This window comes from Epargyreus clarus, unplaced genomic scaffold (assembly GCF_041222505.1).
Source record: "Epargyreus clarus isolate Ecla_fem2 unplaced genomic scaffold, WU_Ecla_fem_2.2 ptg000007l, whole genome shotgun sequence".
Lineage (NCBI taxonomy): Eukaryota > Metazoa > Arthropoda > Insecta > Lepidoptera > Hesperiidae > Epargyreus > Epargyreus clarus.
Genome location: NW_027332215.1, coordinates 23436278 through 23463967, shown reverse-complemented (window position 1 = coordinate 23463967; position 27690 = coordinate 23436278). Strand labels below are relative to the sequence as shown.

At 34.3% G+C, this 27690-nt stretch overlaps 2 protein-coding genes across 3 annotated transcripts in view; one reads left to right on the top strand and one right to left on the bottom strand.

Annotated features, from left to right (window-relative positions):
• The window catches only part of LOC140743701 (coiled-coil domain-containing protein AGAP005037), a 275840-nt gene that overhangs the window by 166723 nt on the left and 81427 nt on the right, over nucleotides 1-27690 (top strand). For both annotated transcript variants that reach the window (XM_073075193.1, XM_073075194.1), the window contains 2 exons: nucleotides 8-161; nucleotides 2028-2096. In XM_073075193.1, coding sequence (XP_072931294.1) covers nucleotides 8-161; nucleotides 2028-2096 — 223 coding nt within the window. The remainder of the gene's footprint in view (nucleotides 1-7; nucleotides 162-2027; nucleotides 2097-27690) is intronic.
• Nucleotides 3586-27690, bottom strand: part of LOC140743703 (uncharacterized) — a 53139-nt gene continuing 29034 nt past the window's right edge. Inside the window, exons 3-9 of the mRNA XM_073075198.1 lie at nucleotides 23013-23266; nucleotides 14669-14789; nucleotides 6970-7063; nucleotides 6077-6170; nucleotides 5362-6000; nucleotides 5081-5262; nucleotides 3586-4652 (exon numbers count right to left, since the gene is read on the bottom strand). Coding sequence (XP_072931299.1) covers nucleotides 4479-4652; nucleotides 5081-5262; nucleotides 5362-6000; nucleotides 6077-6170; nucleotides 6970-7063; nucleotides 14669-14789; nucleotides 23013-23266 — 1558 coding nt within the window. The 3' untranslated portion in view covers nucleotides 3586-4478. The remainder of the gene's footprint in view (nucleotides 4653-5080; nucleotides 5263-5361; nucleotides 6001-6076; nucleotides 6171-6969; nucleotides 7064-14668; nucleotides 14790-23012; nucleotides 23267-27690) is intronic.

The following is a 27690-nucleotide window of genomic DNA, read 5'->3' as shown; positions in this document are numbered from 1 at the left end:
TGCACAGAGCCCACCTGCGCGACATCCGTGACAGATCGGTTCTCCGTGTGCTGGAGGCAGGGGACCTGGGCGGCGGGCCGCTGCCCGGCGTCGTCGCTGTGGGCGCCGTGGCCATGCCACCAGGCGCGGCTTCCTGCTCTGGTGCTACCAACTGGGACCAGGTAAGGAAAATCAATCTAAATCTACATTCATGTCCTTTCTTCACTCATCTTATATAAGGTAATACCTTATGTAAAGGACGAAACGTTGTTCGACATACGCCCCTTAGTAAAAATCAAACTTAACTAATTTTACGGTGTCTGCGATACATGGTACCCAGCATACAAGGAATCTGCAGAGCTGCGAGTGTAAAAAGCATGTTTTGTATACCTGGTGCGGGAAGGAAAATAATTAATAATGAATTCCGTTGTATCGACGTCATCTTGGTTGTTTTATTATTGTAACCGTGAATCATTTAGGTTAGGTTAGGTTAACCGTGAGTCGTATGAATTAAACAATTCAGAGGAAGTCACTTGTGTGGCAAAAAAAAAAATTAAGTCAATTATAATTGAACGTTCCTAATTAAAAAAATCTGAATAAAAATATTAAAAAAAAATATGGCAAATTTGAGAGCTTTAAATCTTTGTGATTTAATACATTATAAATGAAGTACTTACCCAAAGAGACAAGACACGTTGCTTTCACGCCAAATATTTACCGCCGAGATTTTAACTGAGAAAGTGTGATAAATATAGCTTTTATTTATTTATTTATTTATTTTTGTACACCTTAAACTAAGGGTTATAAAGGGTAAACTTAATGCCTAATGGCATTCTCTGCCAGTCGACCCTGGGTGATGGCGATGGCTTTTCATTATGTGTTTAGTTATATGTTGCAGCGTATTTATCAGATCAGGGATGTAATGTTTATCCAAAAACAGTGAAAAGTTAATGTGTGAACGCAACTGCCATGACGTCATACGTCAATTGATTTACCAAACGTATTACATTTTACTATAGATATTACATGCAATTACAACTATATGCAGAACGAAGCAACGGTTTGACATCCTACCTGTAGTAGGAATATGTTATCACTTTCACTTATCACATACTTACACTTAATTTTTTACTTAAACTTTAATTTACTTGCATGAACGTTAATACATGGACATAAAACCGTTGCGGCACCGTACTGTTTTACTCCTATCACAGGTAAATATCATCGGTACCATTGTACCGATTCGTAGCCAGCGCTATATAAAAAAACAATAGCGAAATATAATAACTGTGGATTTCTTTTAATATAGGTACCGCTTTGCACTGCGCAGTCGGAGTTAGCCAAACTATGCCGAATATGGCCAGGATCATAGAAATACTACATATGGCTAAAGATATGCATTTCGTTACATTCTTATTATTAATCTACATAGTATGTCGTTATTTGTTGTAATGACGATCAGCAAAGATAACAAAAATATTACATAGAAATGCTGATATTTCGAGTACTTGAAAAGAGAATGTTTATTTCAACGGTGCTTATATTAATTACGAGTTTGCATCTGCGATGGACTGCAAAAACATCTTTTAAATTTGATAAAGTTACATGCACGTGAAGGGGTGACGTCACAGAATTCCATGCATTCAAACTATCCTTTGTGGCGCTACGATAATGAGCGAATGTGCACACAAGCCGAGCTAATAACTTTCTTATGCAATGCAAAAGAGCCCATGCCTCCGTAACTTTATGCCATAATGCCTCTTAGCTGCCTTTACCTTACCTTGTCTTAGATTTATTTGCGCAATGCCTCTTCATCATCCTTACCTAGTCATATTTCGCTCGTCGAACGAACGTCCTTTTGAAATTCAACCAGGAAATTGGAAGCTCTTATGTTCACGTTGAAGGTAACGAGCTGTCATATTTCAAAATAATCAGAGTACCTGCTGGGAAGCAGTGAACACGTAGCGGCTTAAATGTCTCTGAGAAAATTCTTAGTTCCTATAATTTTAATGTGTTTGAAAGATATTTTACTAATGTTTTTTTTACAGGACCAGAGTTACTTCAGCGAGCCCGAAATAGACTCTGAGTACCATCACCAACATGTCCACAAGACGAAGGTAAGTCGATTTATTTTATAAAATCTACTGCAACGAAGAATGCGCTTTTTCAATTTATATGCGGAATATATTTTAAAACTCAAAAGAAACGCAGTTAGTACACACTCATTTAATAACCTATAGCCATTTTAACTATTCCAGTTTATTATATAATCAAATATCAATACAAAACATTTTTATTTATACGAAATATAGTCACTTCACAAAGCTTATCACACAAAATACATTTCGGTTATACCATACGTATATACGTATACGTATATATTTATTTTACAGGTTTTACTCCAATTCTACTTGATTGCTTTTATACAATAGTACTATTAGTATTTCTAAATATTAACCATAATATTTACCTTTACTACATCTATTACTTATCTAACAGTTTCCTTTTACTTACGAGCTGTCTGCGATACGTCTACAAGAGCCGTTATCACAGCCTTTTATAGCGAGTTTAGGTGCATACTACGCGCAATATAAGTGATAATTGTATTTTATTATCAAACCACCTGTTTTAATATTATTTTTTCAATCATTGCTGTTAAGACGACAACACTCAATTAATCGATTGATCAACAATAAATCCAATGTTTATCTACCAATAACCGAAATTTGACTATCGATACCTAAATTGGCAAATCAGCTTTTATCCAAAATGTTTTTTTTTATTTATTTTGATAGTAAATGGCGTTGAACGAAATCAAAATAAATAAAAAAACATTTTGACAAAAAGTGGAGTTGGCTGGATTTTCCAATTAAGGTATCGCTACGTCTGTTATGAAGAAATTGTCAAATGTCGATCTTTGGTTGGCAAAACATTGGATACATTGATTATTAATAAAGTTAATCTATGAGGCGCAGTGCGAACAGTTTGTACTCAATACGCATACGTTTATTTTCGCATTTGTATACGCAGAGTTTCGGTTCATTTTATTGTCAACGTGCACACAATTACTTTAATAACTCATCTTCATTTGAGAAAGTAGTATTCATCTGGTAAATTATTAACCTTTCTGGTAAATTATTAATCAGTGTCGCGTTAGGCCTGTGCCAGACATAGCACAAATATTTTAACACATGTTTGAAAGCAGTGGAGCACGGGTAATTGAGTATTTGTTCAAAGCTTGCTTCAAATATTTGCACTTTGCCATTTGATGTCGGGTTTTCTAGCGTACATCAAAGCGATCAAACTTTAAGTATCTGCGAGCCTATATGCACAAAGTACAGAGATGCTAGGAGACTGTGACATGAGCACAGTATAAGGATCTATACATCTATATAGATACTTATACTGTGACATGAGTGACAGGTTAAAAATTTTAAACAAATAAGTGTTCAAATGTGTGAGCAAAGTATTTGTTTAAATATTTATTAATGTCTGGCATATTAATGCCTTATACTAAAGAAGAAGCCCCTATTATCAGATTGCCGTATTGAAAGTGTGGATGAATCAGTTTTTCTTTTCAGAATATTGAAAAAGATAAACATCATATTTTGTTCAATTATTTATTTAAAAAATGGTAACAAATTGGTAAGATAATCTTAAAACTAATGATCGACACAATACAATGCAATATTTACTAAAAATTAAATAAATAAAATAGATTCATAATGGCAAGGGACATCGCATGAAATCTTATTCCATGAAATTAATATTTAATTATGTTTTAGAATAATAATGAACACTGCGTCATATTTTATGTACATACTTCCTTTGAAACTACTCGTACGGAATTCGCAACTTATATTAACAAGCAGAAAGTGCATTAAAACGTGTATTAAAGTAAACGAGATATTAAATATACCAACAGGTATGAAAGGTTTCATTTCGAACTCTGAACAAACATACGAGTATTATTTTAAACATTAAAAGGAAACCGCTATCTGCCCGTCGCTTTATATTTCTGAAGCGGAAAATGAAATGCCTTCGGTCAATTTCCTGTGCACCGCTAGTGAATTAAATGTCATGCCGAAAACGAAAATGAATAATATTATAGTAGCCAACAATACAAGTTGCAATCTTATTCGTACTAAGGTACCAAAATAGGTGACACCAAGACGTAAACTAAAAGTATGTAAACCTTAACATTAGGTAAATTGGTAAGCAACATTGATGGCGTTGATAAATCTTTTATAAATAACACTACAACGGCCTTATATATTGGTCAACTGCGAGTGGACGTTCGGATTTTTTTTCGTAGCAGAACTGGCTCTGTATTTTAAACTTATTTGCAATTTACTAGCCTCAAACTTTCCTAACATTTGATATTTTGAAAATATTTGTACATTAGAAATGGATAAAAGATAAAAGTTACGAGATGTATATATTTGCGTGGCAATCTCGGAGGTACGATACACCTAAATCTAATAATGACTTATATTTCTTTAAAAAGCTCGACAAATCGGAAGTCCTTTATAGTAGTGTGCGCCACTGTAAAGCTTTTTCGGTGTCGCTCTCCAAGAAAGCACGAGAGCTTTTTTGAATGGCTCCGGCGCGCAACCGCTGCACACTTGCATTACAGCTTTCACCTCAGCTTCCGCTGGCTCCCTTTCGTCAACCTGTAAATAATTCATGAGATTCATTACCTCTACATCTAGCGCGCACTGTGATAAATTGACTATTGATTGCTGTCGCATCCTAACTATGCTGGACGAGATCTTCGTCTGCCTATTTTTATTCTTGTATTATTTTTGAAGTTGGTACAACCGTTTGTGGTTCGACTCCGGATGTAGTGAGACATATATGTCCGAGATATTTCAGATTTCCACTTTATCCTCAATCTACCAACGCATCTATGCTCAACCTCAGGTAGGAATCTTATCTAATTTGGGATTCATTAGAAATGTTAATAGTCGACAGTAGCAGCTTACCGGTGGACGCGCATGATCGGTTCTTACTTCAGTATTTAAAAAAAAAATTGACTTGTAGCGGCAATGAAGCGCTGCTATATTTTACTTTGAAAAAGCTTTTTAATAGTAATATTTACCGTCTGCTTCTGTAGAGTCTGAACTGGAACATTTCCGACAACTCCAGCAAGGCCATGCAGCAGTGACTGTTGGAACATGACATCGTCTACTTGACTTTCTTCATTTAGATTTGGACTAAGCAATGCTTCGTCAACTATTGATCCATCCGATAACGCAACAAGACCACGTTTGTCTTTCTTACCTGAATATTTGAAAAAATAAATCAATTATATATTACTCACCTTAAAATGTTATTTGTAATTAAAATATTTTCGTCTTAAACAATCTCTGATGTACATACCTTTACTTTCTTCAACTAATTCTTTTTCGGGATTATCTCGTTTGTCGCGTTTCTTAGAATCCCTCTTAAATAAGTTATGCGACGAGGTCTCGTCTATATATTGTACATTTGCAGGATTAAGTAGAGATCCGGACAAGACGACTGATGTCCCCTTAGAAGGCCCAAGAGGTCTTGAAGAATAAGCTTGATTTTGAGAAATAGGAGATACAGCTAGGCCGACTAGAGGTATTTGGGGAACAGGCACGGAGCCACCAATCTGATCGGCTGGTATTTGTTGAACGCTGTTAAGAAGCTGTTCAGATACGACGCGATTGCCTAATTGCCCGTTGACATACTCCTGCTGCAGATGAAGACCGTTAGGAAGTTGAACAGGGATCATTTGTTGTTGTTGAGCGCCCGCCAAATTCAGGTTTGCCGGTCTTTGCAACTGACCTCCGATGAGGAAGTGCCCGTTCCCCAAGGGGATTTCTTGTGGCGGGGGAGGTTCAGTGTCCGGCTCAGTGGACGTGTCGACAGGGGTACCGTCGTGTCTGAAGTGATGAGCGTGGTGGTGCTTGTGATCCTTGTGAGCTTTGCCCGCCGTTAACGCCACATGATATAATTGTAACATCGTAATTTCACCGATCAGACCAGGTTGTTCTGAAATAAAATTGCACGTCATAAGCTAATATGAAAATATTAATCTTATCCGTTTGACTAGGATTTGCCAACATACCTATTTCGGGTTCCAGGCCGTCTTTTTTGTATAAAAGCGACTGTTCCTGGCCGGTTATAGCAGTACCCCCTGCTTTTATGATGTGCCCAACAAGCTGTGGAAAAAATAATACATTAAACATGTATAAAATGAAACAACTAATTTCCGTTTTTGAAAGCTATGAAACACTGCTAAAATTAACTAACGGTAGCTTTGAATTATGGCGTGTTTGAAAAATATATATATACATCCTTTGATGGAGTAAAAGTTATAATGAGTTAGCAGTGAAACGATATAGGTTTAACTTGTAATTTCCAGCGCTATGATAGTTCGTTTGCCAGTTAACTGACGTTTGAAAGACTTCTCAAGAGATCAGTTAGCTAATTGAGTAGAGTTTCTGCGGTGGAAACGATTGCAATTACCTCTCTCCATATTCCAAGAAAATTGCTTGAGGTTTATGTAAACACTAGATACAAAGTGGGAGCAGGGATTGCATTTACACCATATTGAATAACACTCTTAAATACTTCGGAAACTTCTTAATGAACCTCTACTTCCAGCGTAGTTTAACCTTAATGAACAATTTGTATACGAAGTGCCTACAAAAATAATTCTGTGCTATACTGCAATTTTTATATTATAAGACGTGTTTCGGCATTATGACATGGTTATCTTCAAAAATAGATACTAAATAAGCCAGCGATACATTGTTAACTCCCCTGGTGTTATTAATGTCCCACCTGAGGACACCACTCACTTCCACTAGTATCCATTAAATAAAATTAGATTTCACATCAAATAGCAAGTCAACTTGATCGTTAGGTTTGTAAACATATTTTATATTATTTTATTTATTTTATATTAGAATAGAAACTAGTGATTTAAAATTTTGTATTATTTAAATTAATTCTTACCCTGTTATTAAATCCTCTGCCCACCCTCTCAGCGTTCACCCATATCTGCCATTCACCGGTCTTACCATTCCATGATTGACACGAGTGGTACCAACTGCAATGAAAGTGAAATAACAATCACTAAAATCAAATTATAATTATTTCAATAAATACTTATAGTAACGTATTTTAATTATGGTAGTTTGTGTCTTAGCCCAGGTTGAACTCGCCTTCTCATACGGCAGGTCCGAGGTTCCCAGGCACTCATTCTAATTTTTAGGAATCGACGTGTGCGACGTGAAATGCCAAATTACGAGTAATTATCATTACGGTGAAGAAAAAATACGCCAACAACAAACCTACACGCTTGTGTTCTTTAAAGTTCTGTGAAGTCTACGGATCCACTCTTGGCCAGCACGGTGAACTTTGGCCTAAATCCCTCTCACTCTGCGTGGTGCCCAGCAGTGGTTACGGACAAAAAATAATATCCATTTTATATTTCCTTATCTATACCGAACAATCGTTTTCTTTCATCAATGCATCATGGATCATCGTGGTGGAATAAATTACAAACATCCCCTAAGTATAAATAATAAAAATAGAGTAGGTAGTACAAGGATATTGATGTTAGCTACAAGTATAATTTTCTTTTGTTAGTTCGATTTGTTCGTTTTTAAACCTCTCGTAAATACTGCTGACTGCTTAGAACTCCATAATTTTAAGTGATCTCTATTAGAATAAAAGATTTATCTGTAAATACCACAGATTTTGATTTAGTGAAAACTAATAAGAACCAACTGCCTATTTGGCCGATACTATTCTTACGCACAAACTTTTTGTTGCCATCAACATTCTACTAGGCGTTCATTAGCTAAGCATTTGCATAATACGGTTTGTTAAGATTAAATCACAATACGCAAACTTGTTACTTATTGTTAATTTAATTAGATTTGATGCTAAAGTTTGTTCTTCACTCATTAAAAGATCAATTTCCTTAATTACTTTCCTGTAAAATATGTTTGGCTCTACTATTTATCTAGAAATATGTAAGTATCTATACGTATTTTATAAATCGTTAAATTACTTTGATGTAATAAAACGCTGGCGAGCAAAAAGCTTTTGAGAAAAGCAAAATCGTACAAATTGTACGCCTGAGTGACTGAAAGTAATTGACGCATATTCAATTACGTCGTAGATAATGTCGCCGTATTGACGCACTAACTTGATGGCTTATAAACTTCCATAATAAAAACTATGCAAACAGACGCTGTTTAAGGACGCGGTCGTATGTGTTTACCCCCACACACAAACACTATTATTTTATTTTTATTGACTCTTTAAAACGAATATTATAATGCATTTCAATTTATCTTATTCTCTTTATAATAAAAAAGCAATAAAGCTTAAGGTTATATAAAATTTTTAAGATAAAACAATGACTCCAAATCACTGCCTCTCGGTATGGTCCCATGAATGCTGGGAAAACACCTGAGTCTCGCGAAGCACCCAAATTCATTTTCTGTTGTTCAATATGTTCTAATGACTGTTGATAGTAGATATAGGCGTCCCGTCATTTAATACATAATTTCAAACTTATATATACCAATTGACTCCAACTGAATCATAGGTATTATGAAGTCTTTTACATTTAAGCAAAGCCATATATTTTTGCATTTAGCCTTTGCACATCGACCAATCTAAAAAGGTAATGCATAACTCTACGACTTGTTAATAACCGTTAAGAAAGAATTGAAATAAATAAAGAAAATAAAGGAAAAGAGAGAACGAACTCTAGAAACAATGACCGAAGAATTTAATTAAACACGAATTATAAGTGAAGGTGGTAGAACCCTTTGTGGTTCGACTCCGGCGGCACCACCGCCACACCTATTTCTACCTAATAACAGCAGTGTTAGGCGCTGCCGTGTTCCGGTTTGAAGGGTGTGGTAAGGGAGACAGACTTTTCCGTGGCGTTCCAGCTTAGTCCTCAGGGGTAGCGGCGCATCTGGGGCCGACCTCAAGTAGGCATATCTAATCCTATCTGGGTTGATTACAGATGTCCATGGGCGGCAGTAGCCACTTACCATCAGGTGGACTGCATGCTCGTCTGCTACTCTTATATTATAAAAAAAAATAGCAATTGTTTATAATTCTCTGATTGATTGATACACAACACCCCAATTTATGTGTTTAATGAGCTGATAACGTGACTATCATAAACAATGATCAGGTTTAACTGCGTGTTGTAGTTGGTTACATAATTATCAATTTTTACATAATACACTTTGTTTAATTTAAACCGATTGTGTGACTTACGTACGCAACAAGCGTTGCGTTAAATGACCTGGATTACAATTTGGACCGAAATGACTGCCGGTTCTGATGACTGTACTTATTTTGCTTAATTGATACTTATATAATCATCGCTACTTGTGTGTTTCAGTTACGATATTTTATGCTTGCCGAGATATGCTTGTGCATTCAGTTATTAATAAATTATTGTTTAGAAAACTAATAAAAATCTTTTACTGTTAATCAAAGGAAAAAGTAACAAATAATTCGTAATGGAAGAAAAATGATTGGCGACAATTAACGTTACTGTTCCAAAATGGCTTGCTTGAACACAATCTCGTACGTAAATCCTGATGATCCTGATAAGGACAATGGGACAAAATTAATAAAATCGTGTTTTATCGTCGGTTCCTGTTAATTGCTAAAATTAAATTTCTAAATATCCTGACCGTTCAAAATGGGTAACAATCGAAGTCAATGATTCCGTTACATACTTATAAGTATACCTACACACATACAGGTCAAACTAATAAAAGCGCAGTTTAAATAAATATAATTTAAATGATAGTAACTGGTTTTTGTCTGTACGCGAATCTATCTAAGTATCACTTAATTCTTCTGAAAAGGTGTACACCTACACAGAATGAATCGATGATCTCATGAATTTTGGGCATCGAAAACATAGTTTGTTTGAAGTGTATTTCCATAATAAAATATGCATACGTAATAAAATACATTATATCTTAATCTATTACATCGACTCCAAAGCGGGCAGAGCCTCGGGCCTCGTCTAATATTTTAAAATATATTATAGACACTACAAAGTACTAAACATATATTTCGTGATTAAGTGACAGCGATACTTGTACCTTTGGATTAACTTTTATTAACACGGATACCTTCAAGATGTGACATATCACACGATTTCCAATGACACTTTCGATTGCCTTTCCAATCTGTCCGTGGACAATGTTCCGCGGAATCCTAATAAGCACTTTCTCGTTGAAAGTGGACTTGTGGGTTTCGGAAGTCTAGTGCGTGACGCGAGTATTGCTCTACTATTGGGAGCAATTTACAACTTTGTATGACAACGCGAATTGCTCGTATAAATTTACACTAGTGGACGTTTACTGCGGTGGTGTTGCAATGTTAATGTCGAAATTGACCGTAATCTGGCCATTGAACAATGTGGTTCTTTTTATGAATAGCAAATATGTAAACAGTCCCGGTTGTGGTAAATGATCAATGCAGTACATACATACGTATAGTTCATTCCAAATAAGAATGGACCCCCACATTTGCGCTTCTTGAGGCCTAATTTTAGACGCCTGGTGTAAGTATTGGCCACTCTAACCAGTCATAATAGAATAGTAGTACCTTCTACTTACCTATACCTATACTCGGCAACTTAGTGATTTGGATTTCACAATATAACCACGAGTATTTCTGACGCATTTATAATTTCAAATGAACACACATTTCTCAAAAGGAAAGTATTTTGTTTACCAATTAAACTGGTCGTTAGAGAAACTCTTTGAAACGAAGCATATTATAAATATAAAACAAGCAATGAATGACCGATAAAATTATGAGTCTGAAGTAGATCCAGTGCCACATTCTCCATTAGCATAAGTTGACACTGTACATGAAACTGTAACAAGTAATTTAATTAAAAAATCAAAAACCCGACTGCACCAAAAATTAAGCTAAAGTAGAGTCCAAAAACATTAATATTTCCAAAATATAAGTTTGTAATCTCCTTTTAATTTCCTTTCATTTGATACCCTATTTGATAAGTTCGGTTACCTTTTTTTTAAATGTATTACTATTTTGCGACAAAATTCGCAATTTTATTTATTTTTTTCTAACACTTATCTGAGGACACTTGGGTATTTGAGATGAATTACTACCTCATCTTAATTGTCGAATTTAATCCAGCCGTTTGTTAGATCCGAGGGTATAAAGAAAGACAAACATGCAAAATACGCCCGAAAAACATAACCATTACTTGGCAGTCGGGTAAGAAGATGTCATCGAATTTATTTCCCCGCTACTTTTACTTAATGAAAAGCCTGGTGTGGTTAGGTTATGGCCTTTAAACAAGTGTTAACAATAATTAACTTTAAATAAATTCGTTTCATTTCCAATAATATATAAATTTCATAACTTACCATACATACGTAAATCTACAACATTTTGATTTTTGAACCTCAAATTCTGATTTATCAGTACATTACGCAATCTTTCAAGGTACCTATGCTTACCCGTAATTTTACATTAACGAAGCAAAATATTTATCATCATCATCATCATCATCAACCCATTACTGTCCCACTGCTGGGCACGGGTCTCCTCTCAGAATGAGAAGGATTAGGCCATAGTCCACTGCGCTGGCCAAGTGCGTATTGGTAGACTTCACATACCCTTAAGATTTTTTTTTTTTTTATAAATCCCTCAGGTATGCAGGTTTCCTCACGATGTTTTCCTTCACCGTTTAAGCAAGTGATAATTAATTTCTACTACGCACATTAATTTGAAAATCAGAGGTGCGTGCCCTGGGATTTGAACCTCGGACCCCTCGATCGAGAGGCCGCGTTTCTTAACCACTAGGCTATCACTGCTTAACTATTAACTAAATATTTAACACTGGATTAAACTCAGATAAGGATTAAAGTGCACTCGGTAGCTACTGAACTAGTAAATATCGTCTATACATTCGAGATCGGAAGTGAATTTGTTGTTGGCGAAACTTTTCGGCTTAAATACTTGTTATTTTCATACCGTTAACACGAGGTCGTGGTAAAGTTTTTGGTTATTATTAATATAACATAATAACTCAATACCAGTGCTGTTTTAAGACAGTCATATAATATTACCTAATGTGACTCTCTCTCTCACTCTCACTAAGAAACTGTTTTGCCCAACAGTGGGACGCTAATGAGTGTCCAATATTTTTATACGGTTCAAGTCGAAAAAGGTTTTTGAAATAACAAATTTGAAGTACCTTAACACCTAATATTTTTATTCGTATGCTTTGTGCACGAGTGTTATTCACCAAGATTTAAGAAAAAATAGAGTTGTTTATACTCTTTGCCGCTTCTGTGAATATGATCTTCTGTGAACTAAGCAGATAAGAGCGATTATTACTAGATTTTTGTAAGGGCATATTATCTGGGATCTTAGCTTTAAGTTGGACTTTTTATAAGCTGCATCCCTATTTTTCAGTACGATATAAAACTAAATATCTATCGTTTTGAATAATACTAAAGTAAGACACACGTAAGTAATTTAAAAAGGTCCAAAACCCCGACTGTAACAAAATAAAAAACTGCACTGCACTAAAAATCACAAAACAACCACAGCATTGATCTCTGGTACAGTGAATTAGTTATTTACTGAAGGATCTATTATTAACATATTCCCTACTGCTATAGCCGATCTCTGAGAAACTGTCACGTCGAAAACTTCTTCAGTGTCCCCATATGCAATTATGCATATAAGCACGTCAGTTACAACAAGTGTTATCAAAGTCTTCTAGAATCTGTTAAACAAGTTAACCAAGAACTGTTTACGACATTCCTTTGTCTTCAAAGTTCAGTATCGGGGTAAATATATTCAGTATCAGTATATAAAGGGTTCTATGTTAGTCCTATGGCTTATTAAGGGTTAAGATTTACGATTTATGTACTATAATTTCAAAAAAAGCATTTTAAATCCATTGCTTTTACCTAACGCAGACCAGTTTACTTTTGACATTTAAGGCACAGGGAATTAAAAGTTTATCTCAGGCATGTAATTTTATTTGCACTTCTAAATGAATAGATCACTGGACTTCGGCCCAGTTCTTCAGATACCTACGTTGCGTAATAAGCACAAAATGGACTTATGTATTCATGGACCATGAAGTACACAAATTTCTATCCGTTATCAATTATCATAGATTGCAAATGCTGAATAGTAAGCGATTGCCCAAGTGATACGCCTCACACGTTACCAACGCCCACAGGTAAGTCCTATTTGAACGCTGTTTTATACTGTTAATGTATCGAATCATTGTTATTTGAAACTTCGCCTCTAAACGTAAACGCATGTGAAGTTTTGTGCAAACCAATATTAAAGTACTTAAATTTAACAATTGTTGTACCTATATGATTACCCGACGGCGAAGAAAAGAAGCAAATTATGATTTTGACTACTATGACGTAATTATGAACCACCTGGTGGTAAGTGATGACTGGAACACCTGGGTATTCGGAATCGACTCCAAACTCACTGGAGGTGAATGTGTAGCCACGAGGCCTAAATTTAGCGGCACATAAAAGTGTAACTGTAAAGTGTGCACATAAAAACTTTAGTTGTAACATCTAATCACCCAAGCACCTTGTGAGCGACGAAAAGAAATACTATGACGAACTTCAAACTTTTTTATAACCTTGTTATGCAACATACAACAAGATGGAACAGACTAAAAATGTTAGTGCAAAATACTGAACGTAATTCCTCGAAAAAAAATCAGTGTGAGGGTGTATTGTTTGCGAAGTTATTGTGTTCGACTCTAAACAGATTTTTGTAGGAAAAAATGTTTTTGTTATCATTTGTAAATAAATGTTGATTCCATTTTGTACGACTTTTTAACGTTTGTTTATTTTCAAAATATCTAATATAGTTAGTTCTGTTGTGAACAGAACTTCCAGTTTATAATTAATGATTCAGTAAATATAATTAATACAAAGCATTGGAATATTGACTTGGCAATTTGATGGACAGACTAATTAACTTTTGGCTTGAATGATGAATTAGATTTTATTAAAATCCGACCTGTGAACTGAAAATGTTACTTTTATCATATTTTAATGAAAATCTCCATACAGCACTCCTTATTATAACTTCACGTACTGAATTTATGTGTACTTAAGTCACCTTATTTCTAAATTAAATAATTGAAATTATATTTTCTAATTATATCTTGGTTACGAAATAAATTATAATTGAATTCAGGAAATACTTCTTTAATGTTTATCGAGAATAATGTAACATTATAGTCCTACAGCGGACCGCAGGTGTCTCCCCACAACTAAAGATGTCTCCAATAGGAATTTACGAATGTTATGAATTAGTGGCCAACAAGTTTAAATTTCGAAAAAGACTCCGACAAGATTTTATGAGTGATGTCCAATGGCAGAGTTCAATAGTGGATTAGCGTGCCCGCTGAAACCAGAAACTGCAATAGCACTCACCCACACAAAGTTACTGTTCAACACAAAGTTGAACAGTGTACAACGTTATATCCGGGCTGACCTTCACCAGCCCCGAGTTGCCGCGCTCTCAACATGATTGTACATTCGGTTAATTGAATGACCACATCCTTAGAAATAGCGTCCATTCAATGGCCTTTGCTCTTTTGTCAAATCTTGGAAACTTGACTTACGTATTAAGCTTGAGAGGGTAGTTGAGTCTGAAGAAGTTCTGCCCGTGCACCGCCATGCTGAAGTAGCTCGCGTCGCCCTTGTTAGATATCCACAGCGAGATTTCTTTCGGACTGTTTCCAACTGTAAAATATATCTTGGTATCATTATATGCCACTCGTACATACTTAAAAAAAATCTACAAAGAAGTATTAAGGGTGTCGAAAATCTCCTGAATTTCTTCGAGAAAAAAGTGGGACGATCGTAACGTTTTTTTTTGCTCGACTTGGCGGGGCAATACCGTGCCCCCAGATATTGTTATAACAAAGGCACATGTGTGAGTCCTTGTGTTTGTTCGAAGTATAGTAAATGAGTTTCAGTATAGTCTCATTTTTAATAAATGTTAAGTATTGTTGGTATAAGTGACTACTTGCTGTTTTAGATTCTTTAGTGACTTATAAGTATTATAAGTGATTATAAGTATTAGAACCGAATAGACGTGGGACACAGATAGGTTGATATGAAAGAAATATTTCCGAAGCAAACGAGTTAGAATATGAATCTTTTTGAAACCGACGACAAATGCGTGCGTACTTTTAAAAACTAAATTGGAATCATTTAAATAAATCTACTTCACCTCACCCTTTATCATAGAACAAAAATAGACATGTGGTGTAGTGACAGTAGAACTACATTCGACCGTTTACGTTAGCCAACAAAATCGTAAGCTTAAGTGTAAGATATCAAAAACCATAAACCCTTCGCATTTGTGTTACATAAACGAAGAAATAAACCCATACTTTGACTCTGAGAATGTTTCACCTGTATATTTTCCTGAGAGTCAATTTATTGGAAGCTTTACATAACCCGTATCATTTAATTAAATATGAAATCGTGCACGTGAGCTTACATTAATTTTGAACGAATTTGCAGGAAATAAGCTGTCGTGAAATGATCTGATCTGTGTGATGTGTTCGCGGTTCGTTTTATGTTTTACGGTTATTAATTATCAACTGTATTCAATGCTGCGCTCTGTACGCGATGTACGAATACTTGAATAAATATTAATTTAATACGCACGTGTTACAAGCGAATCAATACTTTAAGAAAAAGTAGCTTTTTACTTACACATATTTCATAATGTGAAGCGATGCTGTAACACATACTTTTCCGAGACATTCCAGATTAGTCCTCTGGGTTAGTGGCGCTGCTGGCCTACCAGAGATAGGAATCTACACTTATCTGGGGTTGGTTACAGACGTCCATGGGCGTCAGTAGCCATCAGGTGGACTGCATGCTACTCTTATAGAAGTCTGGTCTAATTAAAAGCAAATAGCAAAATAGTGTACATTTAAAATAAAATGGCACGATAGCAAATGGTTGATGCTGTAGGTGCAACTGCAACGCATTTGAAACTGTCAATTTGCACATTAATATTGTCGAAACTGTATTGTATGCATTGAAGGGAACGATTTACCAAACCAGTTCTAGTCACGACTAGCCATAAGGAATCTGTTTAACATATTATAATATATACCTACTTAATGATGTATGTATAAGTATATACCTATCTTTCGCGGATTAATTGTATAATAAGTTGTATTACGAATTGCCTCAGAGGTTTACAAAACAATGTTGCGCCATTACCGCTTACGGTAAGTTAAACTATCAATACCAAAAATGATTTTTTTTAAATTTTGCAACGTACCTTTACATTAATCAAGCAATAAAAATGAGCTTGTCTCGTTTTTTTCCCCTTAATTAGGATATATTTCACATTTTTGATCGCGGTTGTAAGAACCGCATTGTTTTACTGGAACCTAATTTTAGTTGTCGTCGGCTCGGGTTTTGATAAATTTCAGATTCAGTATAATACCGGTATAACGTAGACTTAGAGACGTCCGCGAATACCTAAATTGTAATATTTCATAACTCCTAACGCAAGCAGTACCGGATAAGTAGCAGTGAGTAATAAATACATAATGAGTCAATGCGCTCTCAATTTGTATTTCATGTTCGTAAGTTAAGACTTGTCATGTCAGTTGAACTGCCTTCATAATATCAGCCACTTGTAATTTCTGTGATTGGTTTCAATAGAATATCGATCATATTTACTTCTGAAAACGTGATGTGCCTTCAGAAGGTAAGAAATATAGGTGCTTATCTATTATGCAACAAGTATCTCAAAGAACGCCAGCGGTCCGTGAATATTTTTAGTAAGGCGTGCGTGTCAATAAGTAGGGTAAATATATCACGCTACTTACACGTTGGCTCAATAATTCAGCGAATGCCTTTATACTGCCGAATACGTTGTTTTTTACAGTACGAACGACTGCACCACACACAACATTCACAGCTTAATTAAATTACGAATATTTCTATTCCACGTACGTGTTATTGATATTACGTATCTGAAGCCAAATATTATTCAATGAATATTGGATCTACCAGTAATAGTACTTCCGATTATATTAGGAATATATCTTGCTGAGTCTTGCTCTATTGAAATTTTACGAAAATATTCTGTATGTGCATTTTTATGTGTTTTATATCTAATTATTAACAAGCTCTTATTAGCTTGGGTTGTATGTATGTAGGTATGTATGTAACTAAGTAACGGAATCTTTGAACCCGATTTCTATCCACTTTGAACGTACAGTTTAATTCAAAATTTTGAAGAATTACCAAAACCGATGACCATACACGATTTTAATAATTTTGTACCATTGCCCTTATCAACATCCCCAGAATTAACGATTTTTCGCCTTAGAGAAAGTTCATCGCAAAGTTACTAGATTGCAACAATTATTGCCTTTCGGTTCTGTTATAGCGTAATTTCGAAAACTGATAAATGGAACACCCTACGCTTTTTTCACAATTATACTATTTACTGTTTCTTAATTGATTCCTACATTGAAAATTATTTATTTGAAGTACGGCATACGCAATCAGGATATTTCCCTTCCCTTCGTATTACATATGTAAAATACCTATCAACTTGCCACTTTTATAACCCCGATATTAAATGATGGTATAAAAGTGGTTATGAAAGTGCCCTAATTCTATAAAGAAAGGACTCGGTAAAAAAGACAATATATCATTAAAAGAAAGTAAATCTTTAACGCAAATACGTGTAAAACAAATCTTAATTAAATGAAATTATTATTTGAACCATAAACAAGTTAATTCAAGTAAAACATTAATGTAGATTTTCACCTCAAATAAAAGCGCTGGAGTTCGTTAAGATTTGAAAAAAATGAAAATTAAACCTGTCAGCACAACCTTACAATTTGTAAGTAGAACTTGGTGGGCTGCCCTGTCACTAACTTGTGACCGAGTACTTGTGTTTTTCGTTAAAAACAAGGAAACCCTATTAAAGAAATGAGCTTTCCGTTAGCTTCGGTAGCTCGGAGTTTGTTAAGTAACGAAGTTCACGGGGATTCGACGTAATTATGGGAAGGTATTTCTACGACGCAGCTATATTTTCTTTTGAGGTATCAGAAAGTTATGTTAGCAGAATAAATTCGGTTTTGATACCGCATTTCGAGATGACTGTTGTATTAATGAGCCAGGTATTTTCTGCTTACTTTATGACTTTTCAAATATTAAGGGTTATAACAATTTAGGATTATTAAAAAAGAATTAAAAATGCTATACGTTTTTTGTATATCGCATGTCATATTTATGTATGCATTGATTATCACTTCATTAACTGAGTAATCATTTTTTGATGATGATATAAAGTATGATTTTTAACAAACAATAACGGAAATGTATTAATCATTTAATTAAGAATCCTAAGGTTTCAATTCGCCATCATTGTAGACAGTCTATAACAAGAATAAAGCTAATAGCAATTTTACTAAAATATTATGGTTAATGGGTTAGTTTTAAGAAATATTAGTCGAGTAGTCATAGTATTATAGGTGCGGTTCTCAAAGCTATGTTTCTTGCGTAATATTCATGCTTTTTAAACGGCTGGTAATATTCACAGTCTATTTTCTACATAAGCCTCTACGCGATCCCACGCGCAGTTAAGCTCCGGGCCACCTACGTGTATGAATGATGCAACAACGTTATTATGTTTTATAGGAGACGAGAGGCCCCATTATTGTAAAGAATATGCGATGTGCGAGGTGTTAAATCGAGAACTATTCATTGTTATATTTGTATAATATCGGTACCTTTTGAATTCCATGAGACATTTTTTTAACAAAGGAGACTAACATGTATTTCACGTAATGGTAAGTAGCCATCGCCCGACATCCGACATAAGCCCCAGATAAGATTAGATTCATACGTGAAATTGGTTATCGCCGCTACCTCTCGAAATAGTACGTATCCTTATTACACCCTTCAAACCCGAACACAGCAGCTGTTGGCTGCTATTATTAGGCAGAAATAGGTGTGGTGGTGGTGCCGCCGGAATCGAACCAGAGTTCACCTTTAAAATACTTTGGATGTTGCAACATCATATTATGTATAATTATTTATTATTCACATGTGATAAGATGATATATACGTCAGAAAATATACATAAAATAATTTACTCCATTTTGACGATGGCTTCTTAAAGTAATTACTTGATTAACACGTAATTGAAATGGAAACCGCTAACAGCCAATTAAATCTTTCCACAGCAGTAGGTAAAGCAGTGATCGAAATAACAGACCGCAAGTAGAAATAAAATTCATTTAAATTCCTATCGTTATCAGAGATTCCAGAATGTATTCAGCTTTTTTATAATATAATAGTAGCAGACGAGCACGCAGTCTATCTGATGGTAAGTGGCTACAACTGCCCATGGACATCCGTATAACCATAACAGATGAGATTCCTACCTGAGGACGGTCACAGAGAAATAAGCTGCAATACCTTGGGAAAAGTTTATTGTATTGATATAAATTAAGCAAAACGTATAAAAAGTATTACTGAAATGGACTTTTGAAAGGGATGTATTAAGAGAACGTCAGGGTATATCACGGACTCAGTTCCAGGAACGTCATGTTTATTTGCAGTGGAGTAAAACATTGATTTTGGCTCGACTTGGCGGAGGCACTGCCGTGCCTCCAGATATGATACGACGCATCCAATTTTCCTGACGTATTCAGATTTATTTGTATTCGTTGGTAGTTATCGATTTCAGTAAACAAGTCTGCAGCAAACAAGACTTTTAAGCAAACTTTAATTTGTACTAAACGGATATAATACTTTCATGACGTTATCAGATGTTATAAATAAATTAAGTAAGTATAATTACCCTCCGCGACAATAGTATAACCCACCCCTCTAATTTTTTTATATTTACTGTAAAACTAAATACAAATAAATAAATTCCTAACGCGCCAGCATTGTTTACTTGATTCTAGTACTATGGTATATATATAGTTACGTTCCGATGCTGCTTTGTTACGCAGCGGCGAAGTTATTGGTTTGATAGCGCGACAAAACTATAACCCATTCGTCTCATTGGCTCAAGCAGCTCGATGCACTGGACCTGTCTATTCATGTTTATACTTGTTTCAAGTAACTCGTAAGTTCTTACGCATAAATAAATTGTTTAAGTTAATATTTGTCTATTTTTTATTTAAAATGGGGAAAACACTTAAACAAAACTGAAATTGATATAATTAAAAAATGGCATTCTGAAAATTATTCTAAGGCCAAAATTGCAAAAATCATCAACAGAAGTCATCGTGTTGTGCGAAATTTTTTAAAAGATCCCGACAACTATGGTAAGAAAAAACGGACAGGTCGACCGAGAGCAACTACACCACTAGAAAGAAGGTCAATTCTAAGAGTTGCGTCCAATTCTACGCTTACCGCAAGACAAATCGCAGCGCAGGCTGGTGTTAGTACTAATTTAAGAAATGTTCAACGTATTATACGTGAGTGTGAACATTTAAAACGTAAGAAATTACCAAAAAAACCGCCGTTGTCTGCTAAACATAAACTAGTTAGATTACAATTTGCAAAAGCTCATATTCAATGGAAAAAAAAGTGGCGAAAAGTTATTTTTTCTGATGAAAAGAAGTTCAATTTGGATGGACCTGATGGTTTTAATTACTATTTTCACGATTTAAGAAAATATAATTTTATATTGAGCCGTCGGCAAGTTGGAGGTGGTAGTGTAATGGTATGGTCTGGCATTGGATACTCAGGTAAAATGGATATTAAGTTTTGTTCTGGAAAAATAACTAGTAAACGATATATAGAAGTAATAAAAGAGCAAATTAACTCTCACGCAATGCGAATTGCTGGCCCTAATTTCATTTTTCAACAAGATAATGCCAGTATCCATCGAGCAAAGGTAGTTAGAGACTACTTTAATGAAAAAAATATTCAAGTTCTTGAATGGCCAGCATATTCTCCTGACTTGAACATAATTGAAAATTGTTGGGGAAATTTATCACGAGCTGTCTATCGTGGATCAAGACAATTTAATTCTGTTGAAAAGTTAAAGAAGGTGATAGTTGACGAGTGGCAAAATATAAATCAAGACATAATTAAAAAGCTATATGACAGTTTACCGGACCGAATGATTGAGGTGATAAGTAAAAGTGGTGGATCTACTAAATATTAGATTACATGAATGATTATTGTTTGTTATATTTTTCTCGAATTTTTATTTAAATTTCATTACCTGGGTTATACTTTTGTCGCATTGCAAAACTCAATATCATTTGTATTTGGTTAATTATGTATTTAATAAATAATGTATTGATAGTATAATAAACTTACTAACACCCAAATTTTGTGTATTAGTAATATATTAATATAACTATAATTCTTTATCAGATATGAAAAAATTAGGGGGGTGGGTTATACTTTTGTCGCGGAGTGTATAGTCAAGCTGGAATTGCCACACCATGCATTTATCGTTTAAATAGGAATTGGAATTGGAAATGGATATGATATTTTGGTATAATATTTAATTGTATGAAATAGTCTAATATACTTCGTAATTCAGTGCAACTTAAAGTAATGAACTAAATTGATTTTACATAATGTTACCAGTAAAACAAAAACATAATTAAATATGGCCAACCTTTTACATTTTCTAACTCATTTATTTATGTTGACGGCTAAAAGGGACAATTTCCCTTTGTTGCTTTGACAAGGCAAGCTTCGTTAACAAGCTTGTTATTGTCTTCTACATTCATTCATTCATGCATGCGTATGAAATGTCCACGGTCAAATGGAACGTCGTACGAGTGGCTACTTCATCTATCGATCGATGTTCCGATACAATGTTTATGCATACAGCCACTTATGAAGAGTACATTGGTGCTATGCGGTACGAATTAGGAATTATACGGATATTAAAGTTCACATTCCAGATTTGGATACGGATATATGAAGACTATTACACCGGTAATTCATATGTAATTATTTCAGATTGTGCAATAGTTTCGAATAGTTTCAGTTACGGATATTGAAAGAAGCAAGTACTAAAAAGTAATTATTTGATACTCTTATGGATTTATTAGACAAAAACCTGTCATGATGTAACTCATTTAGACTCAGCCCCCATTTAATATCGAATCTTGAAACGGATATGGATATCATTTATCAGATATCCGAAATAAAATCGACCCGAAGTTCCAACCGAATCTGATTTAAAAATTGCGGTTAATTTCCGTTAGCAGCGACGTGTAAATGCGGAACCCTTTTTGATAAATTTTGCTCGTACAAGCCAATGTTTCTACATTTCTACTTACATTCCTAACGTCTACTTTCTTAACAAATAAAATCAATCATTACCTACTTACATTTTTTTACATACTAAACTATAACTGTAACTTGTAACTATTCGAATACTTAATCTTCGAAATCTTCTGATAGTTAGGTACTATCGGATAATCAAAAAGAATTCACAATTCGTAATCGTATTTGAAACCAGTATCTTATTTTTTTAAGTCCATATCCATATTCATATCGGTGACATCCCTACAGTATATTACGTACATCGCGCTATTTTTCCGTAATTACTGTCAAATTACACAATCGATATGTGTGAAATAAATATGTAAGCTGTGAGAATATACAGGTGATCCTGTTACTGGAAGGACACGACGTAACAATGTATTATTTGCTAGAAATTATTAATTAAGGTACCTACGATGACGTCTTCTACTCGTATATTGTGTTGGTGTATTTAAATAAATATTTTTTTGTTGTTGTTTCAAAATCTGTCTCATACGACCTAGATAGATCATTTATATGAAGTAGTTTAATATCCTGTAGAATATCAGCCACGTATTAGTTCGACACGTATGCATAAGGAGTACATTTTTACAAAGTCATAGTCGCGTCTTGTTGAACTGGATGGGAAATCGTTACGATAACACATTTTTAGTTACTTACCAGCATAAGAGAATAACGGGTGATCCAAAGAATGATTGTGGAACTTGCTCCACAAGCAAAGAGTGAACTCTTTAAGATCGGGTAAGTTCTTTTCGTACTCCAAGTATTGGTACGTCAGTTCTTGATTCATAGAAACTTTGTAAACGCTGCATGAATCAGACATCGGAGCGGGAGCGGTGTGGTAGAGGCTCGTGAGCTTGTTGACATAGGAAGACTGGCTCGCCGGTCGTCGGTTGAGAATCTTCAGTTGTGGCCTGAAACAACAGGTAACATAAAATTCCAACGTCCATACAAATCTGCTGTTGTAGTTTTTACTACCTGGATGTGAAAGTTTGATACATTAGATAGCAGAAAAAGCGAACAATTCTATTTTATTGCAATATATTCAAATATAATTATATATATTCAAATATAAAATAAATTCAAAAATAGTAACAATTAAGTGCTACTTAAATAAACGGAGTTTTTCCTATTATTTTACTTATACTACGCTGTTAAATTGTAGTATGTGGGTACATACTACAATTTAACAGTAACAGAAATAAGTGAATAGTGATTAACGAGCGAGTGACGGTGTTCTGCCGTCATACAGTGCAAACTAGTACAGAGAATAGAATAACATTCCGTTTTGAATTATTCTGTATCAAAATTGTATACCATTAACCACTATGTATTAGCACTTAACAATGATGTATTTCATTACTGCTAGATTGTCCGCTAATCATTACCTAATGTACATTGCAAATGATTATAAAAAGCGGTAATATTATGTAATTTTTATTGATAAATAAAGGTTTTTATTATTATTATATTATAATAAATACTCACGTTTCGTTTACATTAGTAGAATTTCTTAAATACATATACATGTATCAGGACTATATCTCTTACATTTTATTATTTCATACAATTTTCTATATAGGTATGTATTTCTTATTACATAAGAAATGTTTTTCTTTTTAGTACTTGGAGCTGCTACCTACTAATAAAAGGTCGCGCCTACAGGTTTGCGTTACGTATACCTCTCGCATTAACTTTTAGTTCATCTAAACATATGGCACTAATATTACTTTATGTATAATATATTAGTAGCAAACTAGCATGTTGATGGTGAGTGGCTACTGAAGCCCGGGGACTTGTGTAATAAACTTTATTCCTTCAAAGCTCTCATTATAGTTGAAAAGGGAATATTAATTTAATTATATTAAAGTATGAGAGAATCCCCAAGGTACCGAAAGTTGATTCAATACATAGCAATTTATTCAAAGACGAAATGATGTCCTGAGTTGTTTAATTAAGCAGCAATTGAGCGGCAATTAATGTAACAATCGACTTTAAATTATACTTTTGTTCTCCGTCTTCATCTAAGGAATGTTCAAACCAAATTTGTCCGGGTAAGGTCGTCTGATAAAGAACAATTTGCAGTTGAAAATATTTAAAATCGAAAATTTCACTACGAATACAAATTTAATGTACAATACAATACAATACAAAAACTCTTTATTGTACACCAAATTTATAGTAACAAATACAAAATATTTACAATAATTAAAGGTACAAGTGGCGTCCTTATCACTAAATAGTGATTTCTTCCAGGCAACCATTTACTTATTGCAAGAAAGAGAGAATTATATAAAAGAGATCCAGGGTAGGGGTGTACATGAGAGTCATATTTTAAGTATATCAGCAGCAAGAGTTCTTAAGAATAGAAGAAAAAGGAGAAAAAGGGGAGAATACATAAAGTAGGAAATAATAGAATAGTATAAAAATAACAGGGTAGCTAGGAAGCAGATTACAATGATAGATAAAATTCTTTTACTTGATTTTTAAAAGAATCCAGTGACTGCGCACGTCGGAAAAATGTCGTAGGTGATAATTTGATACATTTGTTCACTTTAATATTTTACCTGTTAGTATGGTCATAATACGTAGGTATTCGCATTTATGCATGATGTATGTATTTGATTAACTATTCAGTATAATAAAAACAACAAAAAACGACTGCTTAAGTTATTAATTTTAAAGAGAAGTAATGTGGCTGAAGTTATGAACGCTATTTATATGAATCCAGCGACAACTCATGAGTTAATTTTAACATTTTCTTACTTAGGAATACGTTTACTTAGGTTATGTGCTATCTTTTGGAAAGAATAATTTAGCTCGCTAAATTTCACTACAAAGACAATAAGGCTGGGTGGCATACAAACTACGGGATGCGTTTAAAACCATTGTGCCAATTCATTTCCAATGCGAAGGTTATGAGCAGTGTGTGTTAACCCATTATGGCGTAGTCAGAATCGTGATCATTGATGAAACTGAACATGTAAAAGTAGAGTGGCACAAAGAGCCATGGAACGGACTATGCTGGGTGTAACGGTGGGTGTATGCGACCGTTTTAGAAACGACGATATGGACAATTACACTAAGAAAATGGACGAGGGCGGGATATATCAAAAGGTGCCAAAATGAAAGATGAGGAAGAAGAATTCTGGATTGGAGGCTGAGGACTGGACACAGAAATGTGGGACGAAAGCCCACAGAAATGTGCGCTGGACGGACTACATAACGAAATTAGAGGGAAAAGCTTTTACAACTAAAACCGAATACCGGGAAAGCTTGCATCAAAATGACCTGTAATGAGTATATTTGTATTAACTTTACGTGGAATAATTATTTACCCCACGTAGAAATATTTCTGCGTATATTATTGTTACAGGTATTACTGACGTAAAATCATTAATTTGCTTTACTCGGAATATTGCACGGCAATGTTCAAATATTATTCAGGATTCACATAAAATCATTCACTGGAATCGGATTTCGAGCTTTTTACATTTATAGGGTTCCATACGAAAAATCGTAAAATGGAACCCTTATAATTTCACTCGTGCGTCTGTCCATCCGTCTGCCACAGCCAGTTTGCTCCGAAACTACCGGACCAAATGAGTTGAAATTTTTATATTTATATGCGTTTCTGTGCCCCAAAGACGAAGATATAACAAATAACTAAATTTTGAATTGAGGGGTGAGTTTCTGGGTGGTTATGAATAATTAAAAAAAAACGTTTGGCTAACTGCATCGTGTGGTATCAATGAAAGGACTTGTTGAGATCTCAAATATATTTTTTTTATATTTTATTCAATCTGTAATTTTAAAGTTATACGCGTGAAATAAAAGCTTGTTAAAGAAGACGAAAACGATTAACGGAAAACATAAACAATAAAAACGAATAAAATAGTTATTATTACGCCTGTAAATGCCTTATCTAGTTAAGTCGTTAAAGACAAACAAGTTGCATCAGTAACTCGTATCATATAAATGAATAAGTAAAATAAATGAAGTGGGTGAATTCATTGTTTATTTAAATATTACATTTTTATTAATATTTTCCTTTGTAATATTTTAATAAATTGAAATATAATAACATAGATAAATAAAAAAATAATTACTTGCCAAATTACTGTAATAAACAAGTTTATTTATTTATTTAATTAATTAGAATGGTTGCCCATTTATAATAATTAATAAAAATAAAAGTAAACTAAATTAATACTATTATGCTACTGCTGGGCACGGGTCTCCTCTCAGAATAACAAGGATTAGGCTATAGTCCACCGCGCTGACCAAGTGCGTATTGGTAGGAACCTTTTTTTAAGATTTCTCAGGTATGCAGGTTTCCTCACGATGTTTGCCTACACCGTTTAAGCAAGTGATAATTAATTTCTAATACGCACGTAACTTTGATAAATCAGAGGTGCGAGCCTGATACGAGAACCTTGGACTTCTCAATCAAGAGGCTGAGTTTCTTAACCACTAACCCACTAAGTTATCACTAACTTTTATATAAAATAGATTTAATCTATTAAATGAATGGGTGACGATCGTCCCTATTTGGACTATAGTTCTACAGTTGAACATTTTTCCATACTTATCAGGGAATATGTTTTCCATTTACAGCATTAAATTTATTTATTATATCTCATGGCACACCACTACCGGTAGTTTTAAAATTGTATTATCTTTGTAATAACAAAGAATACATAATTAAACTTTTTGTATTCAAATATTTAATTTTGCAAAACTATATGGTTCAGATTATAATATATTTATTGTAAACTGTCATAACTGATATTAAATAATGAAAGATGCGTAATTCCCTAATTGATTCCGTCAATCCCGTGGTCTAATTTGGAAAGCCTCATTTTATTATGTGTTTCATCAAACCATTTCAACAACAAAACCACAACAAACTATCCCGGATTTGCGTTGTTTTTCGAAACATCATGTGTAACTTTCACGTAATAGAAACAGGATATTAGTTCTAAATCACAGTTGCTATCCCTGAGGAATATTATTATGGGCTCCGAGGTACATCCTCTCGTCAAAACGAAATACAGCAGCTTGTTCTTCTGTTACAAGTAAATAAAGTATTAACTAATTAGAGTTTGACGTAAAATACACGAAACCTTAATAGGTAGGTATTATACACTAAATCTTACGTAAGACTGTGTATATGAATATTATATTATTATCAACACGCAAAAATTAAGTAGCACTGTAGTAACAAATTCGCATCCTTTAATAATTCTCTTTTGGCGTCCTACTCCCCGTGACTAATACAAGTTTAAAAATTTTCCCACAATGCATTTTGTTGTTGAAGAAGGTTGTTAATCCGGCA